At 40.5% G+C, this 21,096-nt stretch overlaps 1 protein-coding gene across 19 annotated transcripts in view; it reads left to right on the plus strand.

Annotated features, from left to right (window-relative positions):
* Positions 1-21,096, plus strand: part of tenm4 (teneurin transmembrane protein 4) — a 627,939-nt gene that overhangs the window by 486,868 nt on the left and 119,975 nt on the right. For all 19 annotated transcript variants that reach the window (XM_039744302.1, XM_039744300.1, XM_039744305.1 and 16 more), the window contains 4 exons: positions 2,682-2,801; positions 4,282-4,543; positions 5,810-6,077; positions 7,333-7,476. In XM_039744302.1, the coding sequence (XP_039600236.1) occupies positions 2,682-2,801; positions 4,282-4,543; positions 5,810-6,077; positions 7,333-7,476 (794 nt within the window). The remainder of the gene's footprint in view (positions 1-2,681; positions 2,802-4,281; positions 4,544-5,809; positions 6,078-7,332; positions 7,477-21,096) is intronic.

Genomic DNA, 21,096 nt, shown 5'->3' on the forward strand with positions numbered 1-21,096 from the left:
TAATAAAAATGGATAACATTTTGGAATCTCTAGCCTGAAAAAATATAATTATAAAATTCATGGTCAAATTGTAAGCTTCCTCTAGCTTTCTTCTTGGATTTCATCTTCCTTTACAATTATAAAGACATAATTATATTTCTCCTTATCAAAATTACAGACTGCACTAGTTCAAGTTTACTTCTTTTTCCTTTGTGTTTGCTTTTAATTTAATTTTCTCTTTGCCCTGTTCTATGAAAGTGCAAGAAATCCAAAACCTTTCTCTAACATTACCACCTTGGCAAACAGTCAAACGTGACTGAGGCAAGCTTGTGTTAAAGAGTATGATAGCATCTGAAGACAGCAAACATTGCTATCATGGGTTATATTTTTAAGAATGAATAACAGAAATGGCACATCATGCTCCTCCATGGCTCAAGCTTTCTTTTTGAAGTGGGTTTGCAAAAAAGAAATTAGGCTAAAAGATGCTGAAATGTTTTACTCTACAAGAAAGAGGAATTTGTGGACTTAAAACTTAGCGTTTAATTAAAGCAATTTGCATTCTCTGAAAATATGAGGTTTAGTCTTTCTTACTTGCATTATTCTTATTTTTATCATAATTTGATTTGTATGAATCCACATACAGCTAAATTACTGCCAACAATACTCTTGCTTCCTGCAGTGACAAGAAAGGGGGATGGTGCATTTATTTTAAATTAAGAGTGACAGAAAACCTGATGGCTGACAAAATGGAGTATTAGCATTTCTGCAAAAACTGGTACTATTGTCTTGCCAGCAGCTTTAAAGAGAGGCGGTGCCTTGTTTTATTTATAGTTCTGTAGTGTGCATAAATCTCCAACATACACTTTGCTCTGTTAAAGGATTTGCTGAGCAGATATTAGTGCTTTTTGTCACCATCAAAGACCACAAGAAAGGACACTCTTAGCTACTAATTGCTTTAAAAGTTGTTGGATATGAAAGATAAAATGTATAATTCTCTGCTTGTGCTTTAAAAGACAACATAATCCTGCAACACATCATACAGTACTGTTCTCATTTCATTTTTCTAATCATTTGAAGAGTTGGTGTAGAAGTAACATTGATTGAGATTCCAATACTGCACTAAAATCATATTTAGCAAAGATAGATATATAGGTATTCATACACACTATGGTCTGAACTCACACCAGAATTGCTAAAAACAAAGAAAACTTTGACTTTGCAGTCACAGTCACAGTGAGGCATTATACAGTCATATTGGTGTTGGTACAAAGGAGCCCTGGTAGTGCTTCTTGACAGTGTTAGTGTGTCAGAGAGAGAATGTGTACCATTGTTCATAATGGCACCCAGTTTTGTTTTAACTCTCTCCTCTGTTACTAACTCCAGAGGGTCCACAGTATGCCACATAATAGAGTCTGCCCTTTGAATTAGTTTGCTAATTTGGTGGGCATCGCTTCAAGTGATGTCACCAGTCCAGCACACCACAGTGTAGAAAAATCACACAAGCTATCACAAAGTTGTAGAAGATGTGACAGATGTCACTACCCACATTAAGTGAATGCAATCTCCCAAGAAGAAAGACTCTGCTCTGCCCTTTCTTTTATAGTTACAGCACCAGCCCAACCTGTAATTGATTTAGACCCCCAAGTACTTGTAGGAATGTACTACCTCTACATGCACTCCTTGGTATGGACCCTCATAAGCCCTATCACTAGTTGATGCATTTCTGTTGCCACATTCGACCCCACTTGCTCATCAATCAAGGATAAAGTACTTCCACAGTAAAATATTTCATTGTCATTCACTGTACATTTGCTGCCAGGATAGACTGTGACCCTTGGATATGCTTTGTTGAATAAAGAGGATTTTATAAAATTAACTGTAACCTTAACTATAAAGATATGTTTATGATTTACTCCAGAATAGTTGGGTTTTTTGTTACATAACAGTAGAATTAAAATGAAAAATCGTGCTTATAAGATGTGATTTTGTACAAATGTTTTTGTGTTTTTCACTTTGCTTAGCTTGTTTGCAAGTAATTGCAATTAGCCAAGGTCTTGTGAAGGAAAAGACCGACTAAATTAGCATTAAGTAAAGTTCCTGGGGACTTGCAGCATTCTGGGCAAGTGATCTTGCCTCAAGTAAGGACAGTCTGACACTATAAAGGCCAAATGCAAACAGGGTGAAATTAATTGTTTTCCTGAATGAGGTAAATATTTCACACATGGTGGTGAGAAAATAATAATTTGCAAACAAAGACAAAGAGATGGTGCATGTTGTATCTAATTTAATAATCTTTATGTGCAGAAAACAGGGATTTTATGCCTCCCATACCATTAACACTTGCCCAAATGTAGTAAACATCAGTCTATGTATGCTCAAAAATTTGTATAAGCATATTTTTTTCAAGCCTGTTTAGATAACTTTCTGAATTAATGCTGTAAGGCCCTTATTTACCTAACAGAAATGAAGTATTTCTCATTGAAGACTATTAAGAAAAACAGATAATATTGGTCAGACCTCTGAGTATTATATTTAGATGGACTTGTTGTCCAGCAGGTAAAGTGCTGAAAATGGTTTAGAGTAGTGATTCCAAACATTAGAAACATTTTTTTTCTTCTACTTTTTAATAAGGTAGGGAATGTACCTGATAAATTTAGTTCATTTTAACATATAAAACAAAAGTTGCATTTGCTCTTTTGCAGCCATGCTTGTGTTATTCGAGGTCAGGTAATGACATCAGATGGAACCCCCCTTGTTGGGGTGAACATCAGCTTTATCAACAACCCTCTGTACGGTTATACCATTAGTCGTCAAGATGGCAGGTATGTATAACTTCACTACATTTTATAATTTAATACAAAGGGACATTCATGTGTTCAGCTGCTTAAAATATCACTTTATTTTTTCATTTAAAAGGTTAATTTAAATTAAAACAAATTAATATTCAATGGGTGTTGTCCTTGTTATTACCAGAATTGCAGCATTGTTTTAAATGATAACCTGGTGGATTTGACTACAGCTTGGATTTTAAAATTACTGTTGTGTTAGTAGATTTGTAATGTTAAAACATTGCCCTACCAGTAGGAAATATGCACATTATGAGATATAGCAAATACATTTGCGTGAAAACATAAGATCCCTGCTTTTTATCATTTTTTTATAATTTTATATTTAGTGGTATATATGTGTGTGTGTGTGTGTATATGTATATATATATATATATATATATATATATATATATATATATATAGTGGTAGATAGGGGACACTGTCGTCCCCTTGGACCCTCAGACTTGACTCCCCAATACTCATATAAATCCACAATTCTCCAATACAATAAACAATAATCAATTTCTCCACTCTCCCAGACGCTTTGCCACCCTTCCTCCCGACTTAGCTCACCCGTCTGGGTTTCCCACAATTCTTTGTACTGCTTAACCCGGAACTGCTTCATCCCTCAGTCCGTGATTCCCCATCACTTCCAGGCTAGATAAAAAGTCCTCTTTTTTTCATCCTGGAAGTACGTCGGTCCGTCCGTCCCCGTGACTATGGCGTACTTCCGGATTGTAGTGAATACCAATGTCGCTGGGCCTCCCAGCAGCATCTCCTGGTGGCCCCCACGTTATCCAGCAGGGTTGCACTGGAAGACTCCAATTCCCATGAGTCTCTGCTGGAATTTGGGGCCCCTCCATGATGCAGGGATAGCTCCACCTGACGGCCTGGGGGTATTAGCCAGGATGACTGGCCGGCCATATCTCACAATGTATATATACATATACACACACTTTACTTTTGAAGAAGTACTGTAATTTCTATAAATAATACAGATGCTTTATAAATAAATACATTGAATATATTACATTCTTCACTCACATCTTTTTTATTGTTTTCAACACTTTATCAGTTTTTTAACTGTGAAAATGTTTCTGAGAAAAGAGGTACAAAAATATTCTATGAAATTCATTCTGTGGTCTGGATAATTTGAATCTTTGTAAATACAATGATATTGCATTCCAGCTCACAGTATCATTCCAGACATCAAGGATGAATGCTCAGTAATTGTACAGTTGGTTATATAAAGAGTGAAAATGTAAGTTCAGGTTAAATTGGCCCTTTTAAAATAGGTTAAGGAAAACTAAACAATAGTCACATAATTGGCTTTTTCATTGTTTATATTTACTGTACATAAATTAGCATGAGTTGATTTCTCTTTGAATCACTCTCATTGTTATCAGATAGATTGACATTAAATTCATTTATTAGAATGATCTTCACAGAAACTGTTTCTTCATCTTCATTGCAGCTTTGATTTGATCACCAACGGTGGAGTCGCCATAATATTGCGTTTTGAGCGTGCCCCCTTTATTACCCAGGAACACACACTGTGGTTGCCTTGGGGGCGCTTTTATGTCATGGATGCCATCACAATGAGGCATGAAGAAAATGAGATTCCCAGTTGTGATCTCAGCAGCTTTGCACGACCCAACCCTATTGTCTCTCCTGCACCCTTGACTGCCTTTGCTGCATCATGTTCTGACAGGGGAACAATTGTCCCAGAAATTCAGGTACTACTTTATATTTATATGTAGTATAGATAAAGAAAATTCTCTAGCAATTTTTTAAAATTTTCATTTTTCAAAAAAGATGGAAAGCATTATTATTATAATGAATTATTCAAACAAATACTAATGCACAATACTAAACAATTTTCTCATCTGGGGTTATTAACATAGAAACTATTCTATTGAGTAAACAAATATTTCTCCAGCTTCTTCTTACCTTTTAATAAACTTGTATTCTGTGTATTTTCTCTGTATTGGCTTCGTAACACTGCTGTGTCATGAGATCAATAAATACCTATCTGTATCTCTATCAAAAAAAAAGAAAAAGTGAAGTACATGCATGTGACTTATTTAAGTTGGTCTGCCACATCATATTAAGAAGTCTTTTAAGATTTTGAGAACTCTTTTTTAATGAGTGCCAATATCCAGAGTAGTTAAAAATGCACTTTTAACTTTTTTAAAATATACATAGATAGACATGTTTCAAACCAGCTTCATGATTAACTGTTTTCTGCCAAAAAATAAAAATGGTACCACTAGTACTTGAATGAAAAACAGAAGGATTTCAACTTCAATAGTCTATAAAATTAACATGTTCTGTAATGGGGTAGCATGGTGGTAAATGCCACTACTTTATTTATCTCACAACTGTTTGCTGCCTGTGTGAATTTGCATGTTCTGCCCTCATCTATGTTGTGTTTTCTCCAGGTAGTCTCCTTTTACTTTCACCTTTCAAAGATGTAAATGCTAGATCAATTGGTAATTCAAAATTGGCACCATGTGGATGGGTATACAAGTGGTGACTCATCCATGGTTACTTCATGCCTTCCATGTGATGCTGTCAGGTTAAGCTGTTGCTCCTCATGATGCTGAATTGGACTAAGCATGCTTGAAAATATTGCATTAGGTGTTCTATGAAACTGTGCCACAGTATAAAGTTTTATACTAAATTAGATATGCAACCTATTATTGATTTTAGTAAAAAAAAATCTCAAAATAACTTCTCTAAACTCTTTTTTCTTTAGTTTCATGCATTGTAGAGCACATCTGTTTAGTAATTACTCCAGTGGCATTTATTGGCATGTACTGCTATGTGAAATATTGACTTACTGTTGTATAGTATACTGAAGAATACTTAATTATACAGCCATTTTCTAAGAAAATAATAACAGTATTTGGCATCTTCTAAAAAACAATTTACTAATAGTTTTTAATTATGATTTGAATAGCCTGCATTTTTTTTACTTTTATTTAAATCACAATTTTCAGGTACTGCAGGAAGAGATCAACATTCCAGGATGCAAAATGAAGCTCAGCTACCTGAGCAGTCGCACACCAGGGTACAAGTCAGTCCTCCGTGTCATCTTGACACATTCATCAATTCCTTTTAACCTCATGAAGGTTCACTTAATGGTGGCAGTAGAAGGACGGCTCTTCAGGAAGTGGTTTCCAGCTGCCCCAGATCTTTCATATTATTTTATCTGGGACAAGACTGATGTATACAGCCAAAAGGTCTATGGACTCTCAGAAGCTTTCGGTATGTATTTCAAGTCTGACTATGAATTAATATTAAATAATAAATTAATGAATACATGTAGAACTTATTACAAGGTACATTTTTTGTTTAATATTGTGCATGTGAAAGCTTATATTTTTCATTCATCTATTTTTTTAACTTGCTCAATCAAACCAGAGTTTTATGCCATTTAGCTACTTTTGCAGATTTGGATGATGAAGACAGGGCTATGTGACAATTTCTATGTGTCTGCTTCCATTCATTATGACTTTAAAAAAATGATAGTTGCAAAGATTCAGTTGCACACCAGAGTGGATATATGGCTGCTTAAAAACTGCTCTTATCTCACCTTTTACAGGATGTATTTGCTGCCCTTTCTTTAAACGGTACAGAGTTGGTACAGAGTTGAATTTTTACTGCCCAATTTGTTTTAGGTTGTGTGTTTACCATGTTGTGTAATATAGCTGAACCCTACAGAGAGTGTCAGATTGTTTTGTGAGAAAGGTTCCTGCTCTTTTTTAGTGACACCAATTTGCTTTGTGACAATAAGCTGGCACAGTGGTAAGCACTCATAAGCTCTATATCTTGACTTACTACTTAAACATTCTCTTCATCTATATCAATCACATCTTTGTTAGGTTAATTGGGGGCTTTTTGTTTGCTCGGTGTGTGTGTATGTGTGTGTGTGTCTATGGGTACATATGTGTGTTTGTGGTTGTATATGTGAGTGTTTCCCTAGATGGGATAGTGCCCCTTCCACTGTTGGTTCCTGCCTTGAGTTAGTTACTGTCTGGATAAGCTTAGGCTTCAGTGCTGGTTAAAGAGGATATGGGTGGATAAATGATTGGTTTGGATTATCTTTAAAACAATTGTTAAGTAATTAACATTGTTACCTTGCAGTTTCAGAGTGTTTCCAAACTATGCATCCAGGTTTGCTTGTATTTGTCCTTCCCCCACCCCAACGATGTTTGTGTTGAATTAACTGTTGACTCAAAACTTTGTGTATGTGTGATGGACTACCATCCTGTCAACAGAGGATTCCTGCTTTGTACCCTCCCAAGATCATCTTTAGCGCCTGTTACCCTTAACTAGATTAAAAAGGTTTGGTCATTTGGGTAGTTGTTCAACCTTTTCACAGTAAGCATACAAATTACATTGTCAGTGACAAATGCAATCAATCTCATGATTCACTTTGGTTTTACCATATTAGGGGGTCTATTTTTGTTTTGTGTAGGAATTGAGTTAGATTTATAAATAACTATTTTTCTTATTGTAGTTTCAGTGGGATACGAATATGAATCTTGTCCAGACCTAATACTTTGGGAGAAGAGGACTGCTGTTCTACAAGGGTATGAAATGGATGCCTCCAATCTTGATGGCTGGACATTGGACAAACACCATGCCCTGAATATTCAAAGTGGTGAGTAACCAAAAGGACATGCATAGTCACCAAAAAATGAGTGGTGTTTTTGGGAGGGTTATGAAAACCTTAAATAACTGATTAAATGTTTGGCGATTTCCCTTACCACCCAAGAGGTATATCCTTAGCAAATTTTAAGACAGTTTAAAGTATAAGATTACTCCCTCCTCCCATTTTTAAACACTGATGGGCATAGGGAATTCCTAGAAAAGACACAAAGTAGAAGAGTGGGTTAATAGATGTGTTAGAAATTGGAGATGTTGTTTTTCATATTTATTTTAAAGATGCCAATTGTTTAACATTTTATTTTGACATGTTTCTACACTTTTGGGTGCTTTTACCCATGTGTTAAAGATACTTAATTAAAACATTATTTATGTTATAGTTAAAAGCATTCTAAAAGTGAAGAATTAGTATAGTTAGCCTTCTGTATTGTGTTACAATGCATATAGACACATTCATTCCTCAAGCAAACCAAATAAATGATTAATGCGCTGGCAAATGTTAATTAAAGGCAACATAATTGGCATGAACTGTAAAATTATATTCCAGTTCTATCAAAAGTTTATTTTATTTGGAATAATATATTATGTAATATAACATAAATGTATAAGAAGTAACATTTTCAGTTTTATATGTGAGTATAATAACCACGACCTTCACCAGGTAAAGTGGATGAGATGATATATAGTGAGATTTTTGAGACCCTCCCCAACAGTGCCTCACGCCAAAACGCAGTGCATTTGTGTGTCAAGGCTTGTTTGTCGATTGCCGTGGTGTCCCGAGGCAACTGCAAGTTTGCAGCCTCCCGGCATAACATGTCTGTCGCCTGATGGTTGATGCGGGGAACATTTCAACCTGGCCACTGACCTGGTCCTGTCGCTGCTTGTTTGCTGTGTCTGTGTGTATTGAAGTGGTAGCTCCTGCTTGAATAAATGCCCTGACTGCTTCTGTTTTGATTTGAATAAAATTGGTTTTCCTGAAGACTCAGCATCTTCTCTCAGGTACAAGACGGTCATATATATAAATGTATAAATATATATATATATATATATATATATATATATATATATATATATATATATATATATATATATAGGGCAGGAAATCTGTTAAAAAAATAACTAATCACATAATTGTATGTAATTGTAGTTAATCACTATCACTTCTAACATTAAAATATGTAATTATAAAATAAATACATAAATCTTGAAGTAAATATACACTGAGTCACAAAATTAATGTAATCTCAACACAAAGGAATTTTAAAAAAATGAGTGGCATATTTTAAAAGTAAGCAATGACCTGAAACCTAACCTTTTAACAAAATACTACTTGAGCAAGTGCAAACTGAATTTGAATGCCATCCTAAAAGGCAAGTTGAAAAAAAAAACAATAAGAAAAAAAGGCCATTGTAATAATTCCCAAATTGGTATGGCATATAAGAAACAAAGGTGGCAAAGTAAAATGAAATGATCAAATCAATAGTAGACTTTGAATGCACTGCTAAAGACTAACTTAATCAATATATATATATACTGTGTATATATATATATTGTGAACGCTGGCCCCGGCACAGACAGACGGACGACATATTTTCACCCAACACACTTTATTTACACTATTTACAATTATATAAAAGTCACGTGCACTCACGAACCGCAGTGCCTCTCGCACTGAATCCCCCAAAAGTCCAGAGCCCACAGTCTCTGTGCCTTTGCTCTGGCCGCCTCCTGTCCTCTCTCCAGCTCCGTCTTACTGCCTCCCGACTTCCACCGCTGACTGGAGGGAGGCGGCCCCTTTTATGGGGAGCCGGATGGGCTCCAGCTGCTTCCCGGCACTTAACGGTGGCCACACCCCTGTGTGGCGGAAGTCCCGGCTGCGCACCCGGAAGCCGTCCGTGTCTCCCCGGTCGTCTTCCCCCCGGCACTTCCTGGTGTGGCGGAGGTGCCGGGCTCCCGGAATAAACAGGCACTGGGGCGCCGCCTGGCGGTGGCCACGGGTCCCTACAGGGCTGGGCTTCCAAGCCCTGTACCCGAGGCCCCTGTATAACCAGGACGGATGCCCCCACTCGGTCTGGAGGAGGCACTCGCCCTCCTCTGGTCCTCCAAAGCTTCCCGGCCGGGCTCCATCCCCGGCCAAAGACCACATGGGGTAAACCGGCATCGGGGCTGGCCACGGGCCCCTACAGGGTAGGGCTTCCATGCCCTCGACCCGTGGCTCCCAACAGAACCAGGACGGACGCCCCCTCACGGTCTGGAGGAGGCACAAGCCCTCCTCACGTCCTCCTGGGTGTCCCGGCCAGGCTCCAGCCCCGGCCGGGGACCACTATATATATATATATATATCTTGTCACACACGTGTGCATGGGAAGCAGCTGAAGGGCTTAGACAATACTGTTTATACATCTGCCCAGGGCGGGTACGCTGACGCTCTTTCTGAGTTCTCTGCAGGTCTTACCCGGAAATCCCACCAGGAGCCGCCATTTCCAGGAAGGACACACCACCTCCGTTCCGCCCCAAGAATGAGGTCACTTCGGTTCCGGCCCCAAGGGTGATGTCACTTCCAGTTCCGCCCAGAGGACGACATCATTTCCGCCCTCTGAGCTATAAAGCTCACTGCCTTGCTTAGGCAGGCAGTTCTGTTTTGGACTCTGTTGTGTAAACTTGACTATGATGTCTCAAGACTTTGCAGCCGGAAACCGAATTAAACGGGTGGCTGCCCCAAACCTTTTCACGCCTCAAGTCTCTACTTATTACAGTGGCGTAGTCGGCAGGATGGTGTCCCTGAAGAACCCGGGACACGACCTTACAAGGAACCAGGTGGGTGAGTACCGGGGCCGAGTTTCGGGCAGGGAGTGCGCGGGGGTCAGGAAGGACGCGTGCAGGCTCTGCTCCACGAGCATAACCCGGGCTAACACCCCATCTCGTGGAGAAAAGTAGAGGGGACCCACAGGCGTGGGCTGGCCTCTGGGGAACACACACGAGTAGCTCAGTATGCTTTCCTGGGCAGGAAAGCCGAGCACCATCGGGACCAAGGTCCCTGTTAATGATGGGTTATCCCCAGGCCAGCAGGTAAAGAAATATTAAACTGGGAGTTTACCCCCGGTAAAGGTTGTCAGAGCAGGCTATGGCTCTCTGGCAGCAGGTGGGTGAGTGGCTACGGCCATTTGAATTAAGCCCCTTACAAATAGTACAGCAAGTGGCCTGTTTTTTGCTGGTACAACACCTACCCCAGGACTTTGCCCAGCCGGCCTGGGGCAATTTCATTCAGTGGACGAGCTACTACAGCTCCTAAAAACACCAAGGCCGGCTGTGAAACCTGGGAGGGCAGAACAGCTGCTTTGTGGACTACCGGGAGTTATGTCCCACTGAAGCAGTCCCTCCACGCAATCCAGAGCCTGTTCCGAAGTCGCCGGGCCGCCTGGCTTGCGACCTGTCGGGGAACAAGGCGGACCGTAGGGGACAATGGCGGGGTTGTTTGTGTGCCCTTAGCAATCCCTGGCGGATAAACATACGGGAGAGCTTATTATTAATGGACATAGGGTAACAGCGCTGTTTGATTCGCGCAGTAACGTGTCTGTCGTTGCTCGCCGTTTTGTTCTACCGCAACAATGGATTAAGAAAAAGACCAGTCTAAAATGTATACACGGAGATATCCGCCGTACAATACCGCCCGGTGTTACGTGTGTCTCGGAGGAACCCTTCGGCTTACGTGGCGGTACACCGGATCCTCCGCTTCCGTAATCCTCGGGCGGACTGGTCTGACAGTAACGCGTAGTTTAGAAAGCATTCCCGAAAAGCTTTTGGCCTCGTTATAGATGATAAAGACTCATCTCAAGCTGCTTCCACACCGTAATCAGCCGACAGGGAGTGGGCGGTAGGCCAAGAGAGTGACGAAGATACTCCCGGACCGTCGCGGGCTACTACGTCATCCACTAGCGCCCGGCAGCGAGGAGGATTCTCCGCCCCTTGAGGTCAGACCGACCCGCTCTCTGAGTTGCACTTTCAGTTTAGAGCGACTCCGGCTTCTTTCAAGAGAGAACAGTGGAATGCAGTGGTTCTCGTTAACGCCAACGACGCATTTGCCCATGCCACAGGGACCTCACTTTGTCATGGATAATGAATTATTGTATCGGGTTGCTGAACATGAGGGGAAGGTCCGGAAGTTGTTGCTAGTCCCGCTGGACCTACCGGCGCAGGTTTGCGAGTTAGCCCACTCTCACCTTCTTGGAGGCCATCTCGGCTCCGATAAAACATTAGAGCGCATTAAGCTCCGTTTTTGGCGGGGATTAATGAGGAGGTTCGCGCTTTTGCATTTCCTGCCGGAGTGTCAACTGCGGCAAATTCCTAGGAAGGACCGGCTCCTCTGATTCCCCTTCCCCTTATTGACGTTCCTTTGACAGGATTGGGGTGGATATAGTAGGACCCTGGAGCCCTCAGCCGAGGATATAAATATATACTCGTCCTCGTGGATTATGCAACCCGATTCCCTGAAGCCGTTCCTTTGCGCGGCTACCACTAAAAATATTGCACGGGAACTAGTAGGAGTCTTTTCACGGGTGGGCATTCCTAGAGAAGTCCTGACGGACCAAGGAACGCCTTTCACCTCGGAAACGCTCAAGGAGACTGCCAAGTTACTGAAAATAAAGCATTTAAAAACCTCGGTGTATCATCCTCAAACCGATGGGCTAGTGGAGAGATTCAACCAAACTCTCAAGCAAATGCTACGTAAGGTAGTCAGCAAGGATGGGAGGAATTGGGACCAACTCCTCCCCCTTGTCCTCTTTGCCTACCGGGAAGTCCCTCAAGCCTCTACGGGTTCTCTCCCTTTGAATTACTATACGGAAGACAGCCCGGGGCTTATTAGATATTTTAAAAGAGGGCTGGGAAGGGAGGCACAGCCCTCCACTAACATTTTGGAGTATATCGCCCAATTGCGCGATAGATTTGATGTAATAAGACCTATACTAAAAAGTCATATCGAGGAGGCACAATCAGCACAGGCCCGCCTGTATGACCGTGGCACGACTCTCCGGAGTTCCAACCGGGGGATCGCGTCATGGTATTGGTTCCTACTTCACACTCTAAACTGCTCGCACATTGGCTAGGCCCCTACGAAATTAAGGAGAGGAAGGGATTGGTCGACTATTTGGTGAAACAGCCCAATCGCCGACCAGCTGAGCGAATATATCATGTAAACCTGCTGAAACCGTGGAAGGAGAGGGATCCCGATCCCTCCTCCGGACAGCCCTGCTCTCTTCGAAGTAAGTGCCCTTAATTTGCGAACAGCTATCTCCCAGACAGAGACAGGAGCTCGAAGCAGCTATCCGCTCGGTCCCAGAGGTGGTAAGTGAACAGCCAGGTCGGACCTCTCTGATTGCGCACGACATATTGACTGACCCGGGGGTGATCGTCCGTGAGCGACCCTACAGACTCCCGGAGGCAAAGAAAGTAGAAGTGGAACTGGAAATCAAGCGAATGCTGGCACTAGGAGTGATCGAGGAAAGTAGTAGTCCCTGGTCCAGCCCCATCGCCTTGATTGCTAAGCCTGACGGCAGTTGGAGGTTTTGCAATGACTTCCGTCGGCTCAACCAAGTTTCCGATTTGATGCTTATCCCATGCCTCGCGTGGGCGACCTCCTCGAGACTGGGACCAGCCAAATTCTTGACTACACTTGACATGACAAAGGGGTACTGGCAGGTTCCTTTAACGGAGTCCGCGAAGGAAAAAACCGCGTTTAGCACTCCTAGCGGACACTGGCAGTATCGTGTCCTTCCATTCGGGTTACACGGGGCGCCTGCGACTTTTCAGCGTCTGGTGGACAAAGTGCTCCGGCCCCATAACTCGTTCTGTGCTGCCTATCTGGATGACGTTGTCATCTATTCCAGCACCTGGAAGGAGCACATACAGCAGGTCACAGCAGTATTACGGACATTGGGAGAGGCCGGGCTCCGCATCAACCCCAAGAAATGTTACTTGGGTTGAGGAAGCCAAATATTTGGGCTACCTAGTGGGCGGGGTACTGTGAGGCCACAGTGTTCCAAGTTGCAAGCCATAATGGCCTGGCCCGTCCAAAACCAAGCGGCAAGTCCAATCCTTTCTCGGTTTGGCGGGTACTACCGCCGGTTTGTGCCTCGCTTCTCCGAGAGCGGCGCCTTGACCGACTTGACAAAGAAAAGAGCTCCTAATACGGTGGTATGGTCTGATAAAGCGGGGGCTGCATTCAGTGACTTAAAAAGGGCTCTGACTTCAGCACCTATCTTAATCTCCCCTAACTTCTCTCCCCTTTTGTCCTCCAGGCGGACGCCGGACACAGGCTTGGGAGCCGTGTTGAGCCAAAGCGTCGGACGGTGTTGAACACCCGTTATGTACCTGAGCGGAAACTGTTGGACCGGGAGACCAGGTACGTGGCGGTGGAGAAGGAGGCTCTGGCGATCAAATGGGCGGTGACGCAGCTGCGGTACTACCTCTTGGGTCGCGTGTTCACTCTGGTGACGGATCATGCGCCTTTAAAGTGGATGGCCCTTCACAGGGAGTCGAATCCGCGGGTCACGAGGTGGTTTCTTGACCTGCAGCAGTACAAATATACGCTCGTTCATCGACAGGGGTCCCTTCATGCCAACGCCGATGCCCTCTCCCGGCCCACGACCTCTCGGTGCAGGTCGCCCGACCCGGCGGGTCTGGGCTGAGGGGAGTCTTGTCACACACGCGTGTGCATGGGAAGCAGCTGAAGGGCTTAGACAATACTGTTTATACATCTGCCCAGGGCGGGTGCGCTGACGCTCTTTCTGAGTTCTCTGCAGGTCTTACCGGAAATCCCACCAGGAGCCGCCATTTCCAGGAAGGACACACCACCTCCGGTTCCGGCCCCAAGAATGAGGTCACTTCGGTTCCGGCCCCAAGGGTGATGTCACTTCCAGTTCCGCCCAGAGGACGACATCATTTCCGCCCTCTGAGCTATAAAGCTCACTGCCTTGCTTAGGCAGGCAGTTCTGTTTTGGACTCTGTTGTGTAAACTTGACTATGATGTCTCAAGACGTTTGCAGCCGGAAACCGAATTAAGCGGGTGGCTGCCCCAAACCTTTCACGCCTCAAGTCTCTACTTATTACAATGTATATATATATATATATATATATATATATATATATATATATATATATATATATATATATATATATATATACAGTACACCCCCAAAATTCACGGGAGTTTCGTTTCTAGAGCACCCACTAATTGTGAAAATTCACGATTTTTGGATGTGGTTAAAAATGCCTTTTAAATGCCTATTTAAACCCTAAATACAGTATGCCCCCAAAGCACTTTAATTTTGTTGCAAACTTGGCTTAATACATTAATACATTACCTAAAAAATTACCTTAATACATTACCTAAAAACAAATTGTAAAGGTAAACACATATACTTTACAGTAATGTCTCCCGCAGTGCTAAAATGTAAAATACTGATGTTACCGCTATACATATTGTAATTCATGCAAGCGCATTTTCTTTGGTCTGTGCTGTCGTTTTCTTTGTTATAATAAGAGTAAATACATAATAATTTCATTTAATTAAAATACAGTAAAATGTACTGGTACTCAGCAATGATGAATGATAATGATGATGATGATGAAGTAGCTGTGCAGTACAATGCAGAGGATTTAAAACTCCTCAGGTGGCGCCTCTTCTTCAGGCGCTTCAGGATGAGTCGTATCTTTGGACAGGTCTTCTTCTGGTGGTGTTTTGCGCTGGCTTTTCTTTATTGGTTTCAGAAACATTGTGATGGGAAGTTGCTACATTGTCTCCTGCAGCGAACTGCTGGTACAATTTCCGTGCTTTCCAAGTAGATGTTCTTCCTGCAGTCGGTGATCCACAAAGCCAAGGCAGATTTTTATTCCTTACAGTTGTTACCTTTTTGGCACAGAAACTTACAAATACAGTTCTCCAGATTGCTGCTTCGCTCTTCTTTATGTAGCGTATGGTGCTTTTAAACTTCTTCTGGCGCTTAGGCTCAGTGCCAGAAGCCTTAGAAGGTGCAGGGTGTTTCAGCTACATCTTGTGCATTTAAGAATAACAAAATTAATACAATAGCAAAATGGAAAACACGGGGAGACTCAGCTGGAGATGCTTCACAGGGCAGCAGTCAATCAGCAGCAAGGAGAAATGAATAACGCTCTCAGATTGGCTACTTTCACCATCCCAAACCGCATTTCCCTCAGCGGTTGCTTCCTGTTCTCTCTACAGCACAGTATTGCCACGAAAAAAGCCATTAAAAATTGCGGAGGATATTTGTGCTTTCCGCTAACAATTAATAGTTAGGTTCTAAGGAAAAATCCACGAACGACTGAGTCCGCGAACCCTGAACCACAATATAATATAACATCTCTTAAATGGGCATACATTAAACCTTGTGTTAAAAGTTCACAGGTGCTTTCCTCGATTGTTCATCACCATCAATGACTTTATAATTATGCTCTAATCAAGCATTTTCAACTGGTGTGCAATTAGAGCTACTCAGGCGTACCATATAGAATCCCCTGTATGAGTGGGAAAAAGGACAAAGTAGCTGAGAAAATGTATCCAAAGTGCTCTCTAAGTGCTGTGTCTGTGAAGGCCAGCCTCCAAGCTGCTTTTTGTTTGCCGGCTCCTCTGATAGTCCCGCTCCTTCAAACAGTTTAGTAAGTGTATAGATTTCATAGATTTTGTTGTTGGTAAAATCATGGTGTGGCTTGGGATTTTTTGGGTTACAAAAAGTGTGCTACCACAGAAAAACAGCTGAAAAACACTACTCAACCTACACCTTTGCTCCTGGCATGTTAAAAAACTTCTCTGTAGCAGCTATCTCACTTAAAAACTGACAACGTGCATTACTTGGGTGGTTATGCTGCATTCTTTGTATAAATTAGGAAAGATGCTGTAAAGTGGAATAATGGGTAGATATAATCATTACTTCTGTTTCATAGAATTTTGTCATTATAATAGGGCAGTAAGCACTGTAAGTTACCTGGCAGACTGGCAAATCAGATACAAAGGTACAAGAGATTTATTTTGGTTTTAGTACCACTCAAAGAAAATGTATTTCTTACAGAAACATGACAGGAAAAAAGAAAAGAGAGAGCCTAATTTGTACCTTCAGTACTTTTCTTTAGTATTACTGGGTGTCGAACTCCGGTCCTAGAGGGCCACAGTGGCTGCAGGTTTTCATTCTAACCCCTTTTCTTAATTAGTGATGTGTTTTCACTGCTAATTCTCTTCATTTTAATAGCCTTGTTTTTAAGGATTCAGTCTTCTGAATTTATTCTTTTTTTCATTAAATGACAGCCAAACAGAAATGAGATGTGAAACGAGCCAACAGATGACCAGCTAAATTGGGATTTCAGACTCAACCAATTTCACTCCAACCAATCTCTTAATTAGAAGCTGATTCTTGCTGTTAAATAAACCAGTTATTTAATTCCATGGCTCTCATTCTGCTACAGCAGACATTTCCAAAACTGTTGAATTTCTGTTTTTTTCTAAGAACATCGTCAAAATGTTTTGGGGACCTAAAAGATCAACCTTACCTTCACCTTTCTTTATTTCAAGATATTGTGTGATGGGCACAGGTTAGCTGGTCATTTGGCGGCTTGCTTTGTGTCTCATTTTATTGTTTGGCTGCTAGTTAAGGAAAGAGAAACAACTAAAGAGCCTGAGTCAGTTTAATTAAAACTAAGGCAAAAGAAATTAATGAGCAGCAAAAACTGAAGAAGATGGTTAGAAAGAAAACCTGCAGCCACTACTGCCCTCCAGGACTGGAGTTTGACACCCCTGCTCTAGAACTACCATAAGCCCCCCTTCCTTCCACTCCCCTGCACCTATGTCAGTATGTATAAATCAAAGGAAATGAATACCAGTACTAGTATTATTATTTTGTAAGGTAAAAAACAAAAAAAAAATTATCTGAAAATTCCACACTACCTGACGCAATTACCTCGTTGCAGGACCCCGATGAGACAATATTTTTTAACGCATTGAACAGGCCACATTAATCACAAAAATTAATGTGTTAACTCTCCTAGGCCAGACAGACAGACAGACAGACAGACAGACAGACAGACAGACAGACAGACAGACAGATAGATAGATAGATAGATAGATAGATAGATAGATAGATAGATAGATGTGTGTTAATCATTATATATGCAGTTTGTAATATTATAATAATACATCTTGTTTCCTGCATGTGCTCAGTATTACCAGAATAAGCTCTGGCTCCTGTGACTGTGAATTTGAATTAAAGCACTTTAGATGATGTATAGATGGATTACAGGATAGATGGATGGATGGATGGATATTTGCAGGCTAATTAAAACAGACATTCCATTACTTATTGTAAAATTTTGTGTGAGTGTACTTCTCTGTAAGTGCCTTTAATTAAAGAAAGGTTACTTTTAAATCAGTGGGAAATTTATAGATGTGTTAACACAAGTCAGTAAAAATGGCGTGGCATTCCTGAGACAAAGTACAACTCAGAAGTGATGTAACAGTGGTAAAAGAGAATAAATCCTTAAAGCAGTGAAAATGTGCTTTGTCACATATCCAGTTACATTTCATTTTAATTTTTGTACTATATACTCTGTAAGTGATGTTTCTTGTCCTGTTTAATCTGTATTTATTTATTGAAACAAAATAGGATAAATTGACAGTGAAGGAAATAAAAAATGTGTATGTAAGTAAAAAAGGAAGCTTTCAGAAATAACTACAATATTATCACTAAGTACTATATACATGACTGACTTATATACAAAACCTGTTTACAGAAGCATTAAAAGATGCATCTGCAGGCAGTAAACGACAAGTCAACAGAAATGATAATCTAAACTGAAGCTTATTTTTATCCATTGCTCGTTGTCCTTAATCTGTTTCTAAATGAATAGTTTTGTCTTGTTTTATTGTGCTTCCTTGAGATAAGTTTGGGCAAAATGAAATTTAAATTTGGGTGCATAATTTATTATTAATTACTTAATACATACTTAATGGTCTATATTTTGTATTAGAAGTTAATCTGTCAATTAATTTACTTTTTTTTAAACTTTACCCATGATCACTTTCCAATCCCAATACAGGAGTTTCAAAAATTACAACTCCTACAATAGGTGTGCATTTTCTGATCATAGTATTCAGTGGTATCTTCACTATTCTTTATTTCTATTTTGTTATAAATAACTTTGTATTAGTATTGTACTTCTGCAAGTACACAAAGAAAACCTAATAGACCTGCATTTCACAACTATTGAGTGGCTCAACTTACAACATGGTAATCTTAAATTGTACTGTATATATTTGTTCCATATTCTATCCATCTGGTATCAAACCTACTTTATCCAGATTAAGGTCGCTTAGACTGGAGACAACCTCAGCAGCCTCAAACATAAGGCTGTAATCAACTATGAATAAGTGTCAGTCCATCTCTGGAGTATACTCAAACAATTACACTCACACTTTGCTATAAATGCATTGTTAATTCAAAAGGCATTTATTATAAAAAATGAAAGACATTCCTTTCAAATTGTGCATAATACATATTCTACATTATAATGCTTTTTTTGGTATTAAAATCATGGATTCAAACCTTGGTGCAGTCACCGTTTCTGTTGATTTTGCAGATTTTATTTTTTGCCCCATATCTATATATTGTAAAATGACATTTTCAAAATTGGTTTATGCAATTCACAATTATGGGGGAGTTGCAGCCTGACATAGAAGTCAGCATACCCAATTCTTTCAATAATACACTGGACTGCTGACATACTACATGACCCTTCTAAATACCTCATTAATAGAAAAATATCTTTATTTTATTTTTTATTGAATAGTTACATTGTGATGTGTAGGTTGCTTTGGACTATAGCTGAATTAATACAATAAAACATACAACAATCTACAGGTAAAACTAATACAAGTACCTGGGGTGTCCACTAAAACAGCAATCTGGACTCTTCTGACAACACAACAGTGCTGTACAAGCAGAGCTAGAGCAGACTGTACTTCCTAATGAGATGCAGGTCTTTTGATGTATGCAGCTAGCTGCTGTGAATGTTACTTGAGTCCGTAGTAGCCAGTGTATTGTTTTATGCTATAGTCTCCTGGGAAAGAAACTCTAAAGATGCATATTTACTGAACAAACTTAACAGGAAAGCATTCTCCATCGCAGGGTGAACCCTGGACACAATGGAGGCTTTTGTGGAAAAGAGGATGGTGGCTGAACTTGTTGCCATCATCAAAAATCTACTCCATCCCCTACAGGATGCACTAACTTGGAGAGCTTCCAGCAAGGTGTGCTAAGAAGCAACTCTGGGGGTCTTTTCTGCCCAAAGCTATCAGACAAATAAATGCTTCTTCCTAGTGTCCCAAACTAAATACTGATACTCTTTAAATTCATTTTGCACTTTATGCACAATAGTAATCTATCTATCAATTGATTGATTGATTGTATTATTTGTCCTGTGAGTCTTTATCTTTATTTTTAAGTTGTTGCTGCTCTATACATCTAATCTAATCAAAGTAGGAGATATGTAGAACAAACATTTATTACACATATTGAGCAGAGGTATAAATGTTTTGTGAATCTGAGTTCTAATACTATAGTAATAGCTGCCAAATTCTAGAGGTGAGAACAGACTAGAGTGGATGGATTCAGGTATTAAAGTGCATGCTTTATTAGGGCAGTACCTGGTGAAGATTCCTTTAGTTTTTCAGCATATGTTACAACCAGAAGTGGCCTTCTTTTCTTGAGTGGCTATGTTACTTTTCCAGTTTGGGCACTTACTTGGCTTAATAATTATAAAAACTGAAGATGATCATTCTGGACCTGTATTCTTCTTATGTATTTGAAGTGAAGGTTCTCTTGTGCCTTTTTCAGAGCTATGGGCTTAACAACAGTTTTGCACAAGTACTGAAAATCAAACTCCTACCTGCGTCAGTTTGTACTCAGCCCCACCCATATCTGCTAATGTCATACATAAGTTCACCTGATTCGTATACAATAGATTTTCATTTCCTGACACCCTACATCTTTTTGTTGTTACTTAATAACAAACAGAATAACATTTCTCAGTAAACTATAGATGGTTTTCAAATCTTTTCTTATCTTTTTCATTTGCAGCATTCTCAGAGTCATGAGTTCATATCCCTGCACAAACACTGACAGTTTATAGAGCTAGCAGAGCAAGTGCTTATGGCTTTACAAGGGTTTCTTACCACATCCTAAAGATGCCATTGTAAGGTTTCATTTGCTGATATTGTAATGGCCTATGATGAGTGTGTGTTTAGATGTGGTAATGCCATGCTGACACTTAAGTATGCAAGCAATTGTACAGAGAATGTAGTCAGACTTCATTTTTTGGGCACATACACCATCAGCATGGCACTGCCAGATCTAAACACTAGCATGGAGAGTTGTTCGCATACTTAAGTGTCTGTAGCTGCAGGTGGAAGCTGCTGTCGCACTTTTTGTAAAAGATCTTTTCCTAAATAAGGAGTGGCTTAACACATATACTTTGTCAGCATACCTATGTTGATCAAACACAGGAAGCTCTACAGTCTACTTGTGACTTAGCATTGTAGGAAGATAAGTAAATA

This window comes from Polypterus senegalus, chromosome 2, assembly GCF_016835505.1.
Source record: "Polypterus senegalus isolate Bchr_013 chromosome 2, ASM1683550v1, whole genome shotgun sequence".
In the NCBI taxonomy this organism is placed as follows: domain Eukaryota; kingdom Metazoa; phylum Chordata; class Cladistia; order Polypteriformes; family Polypteridae; genus Polypterus; species Polypterus senegalus.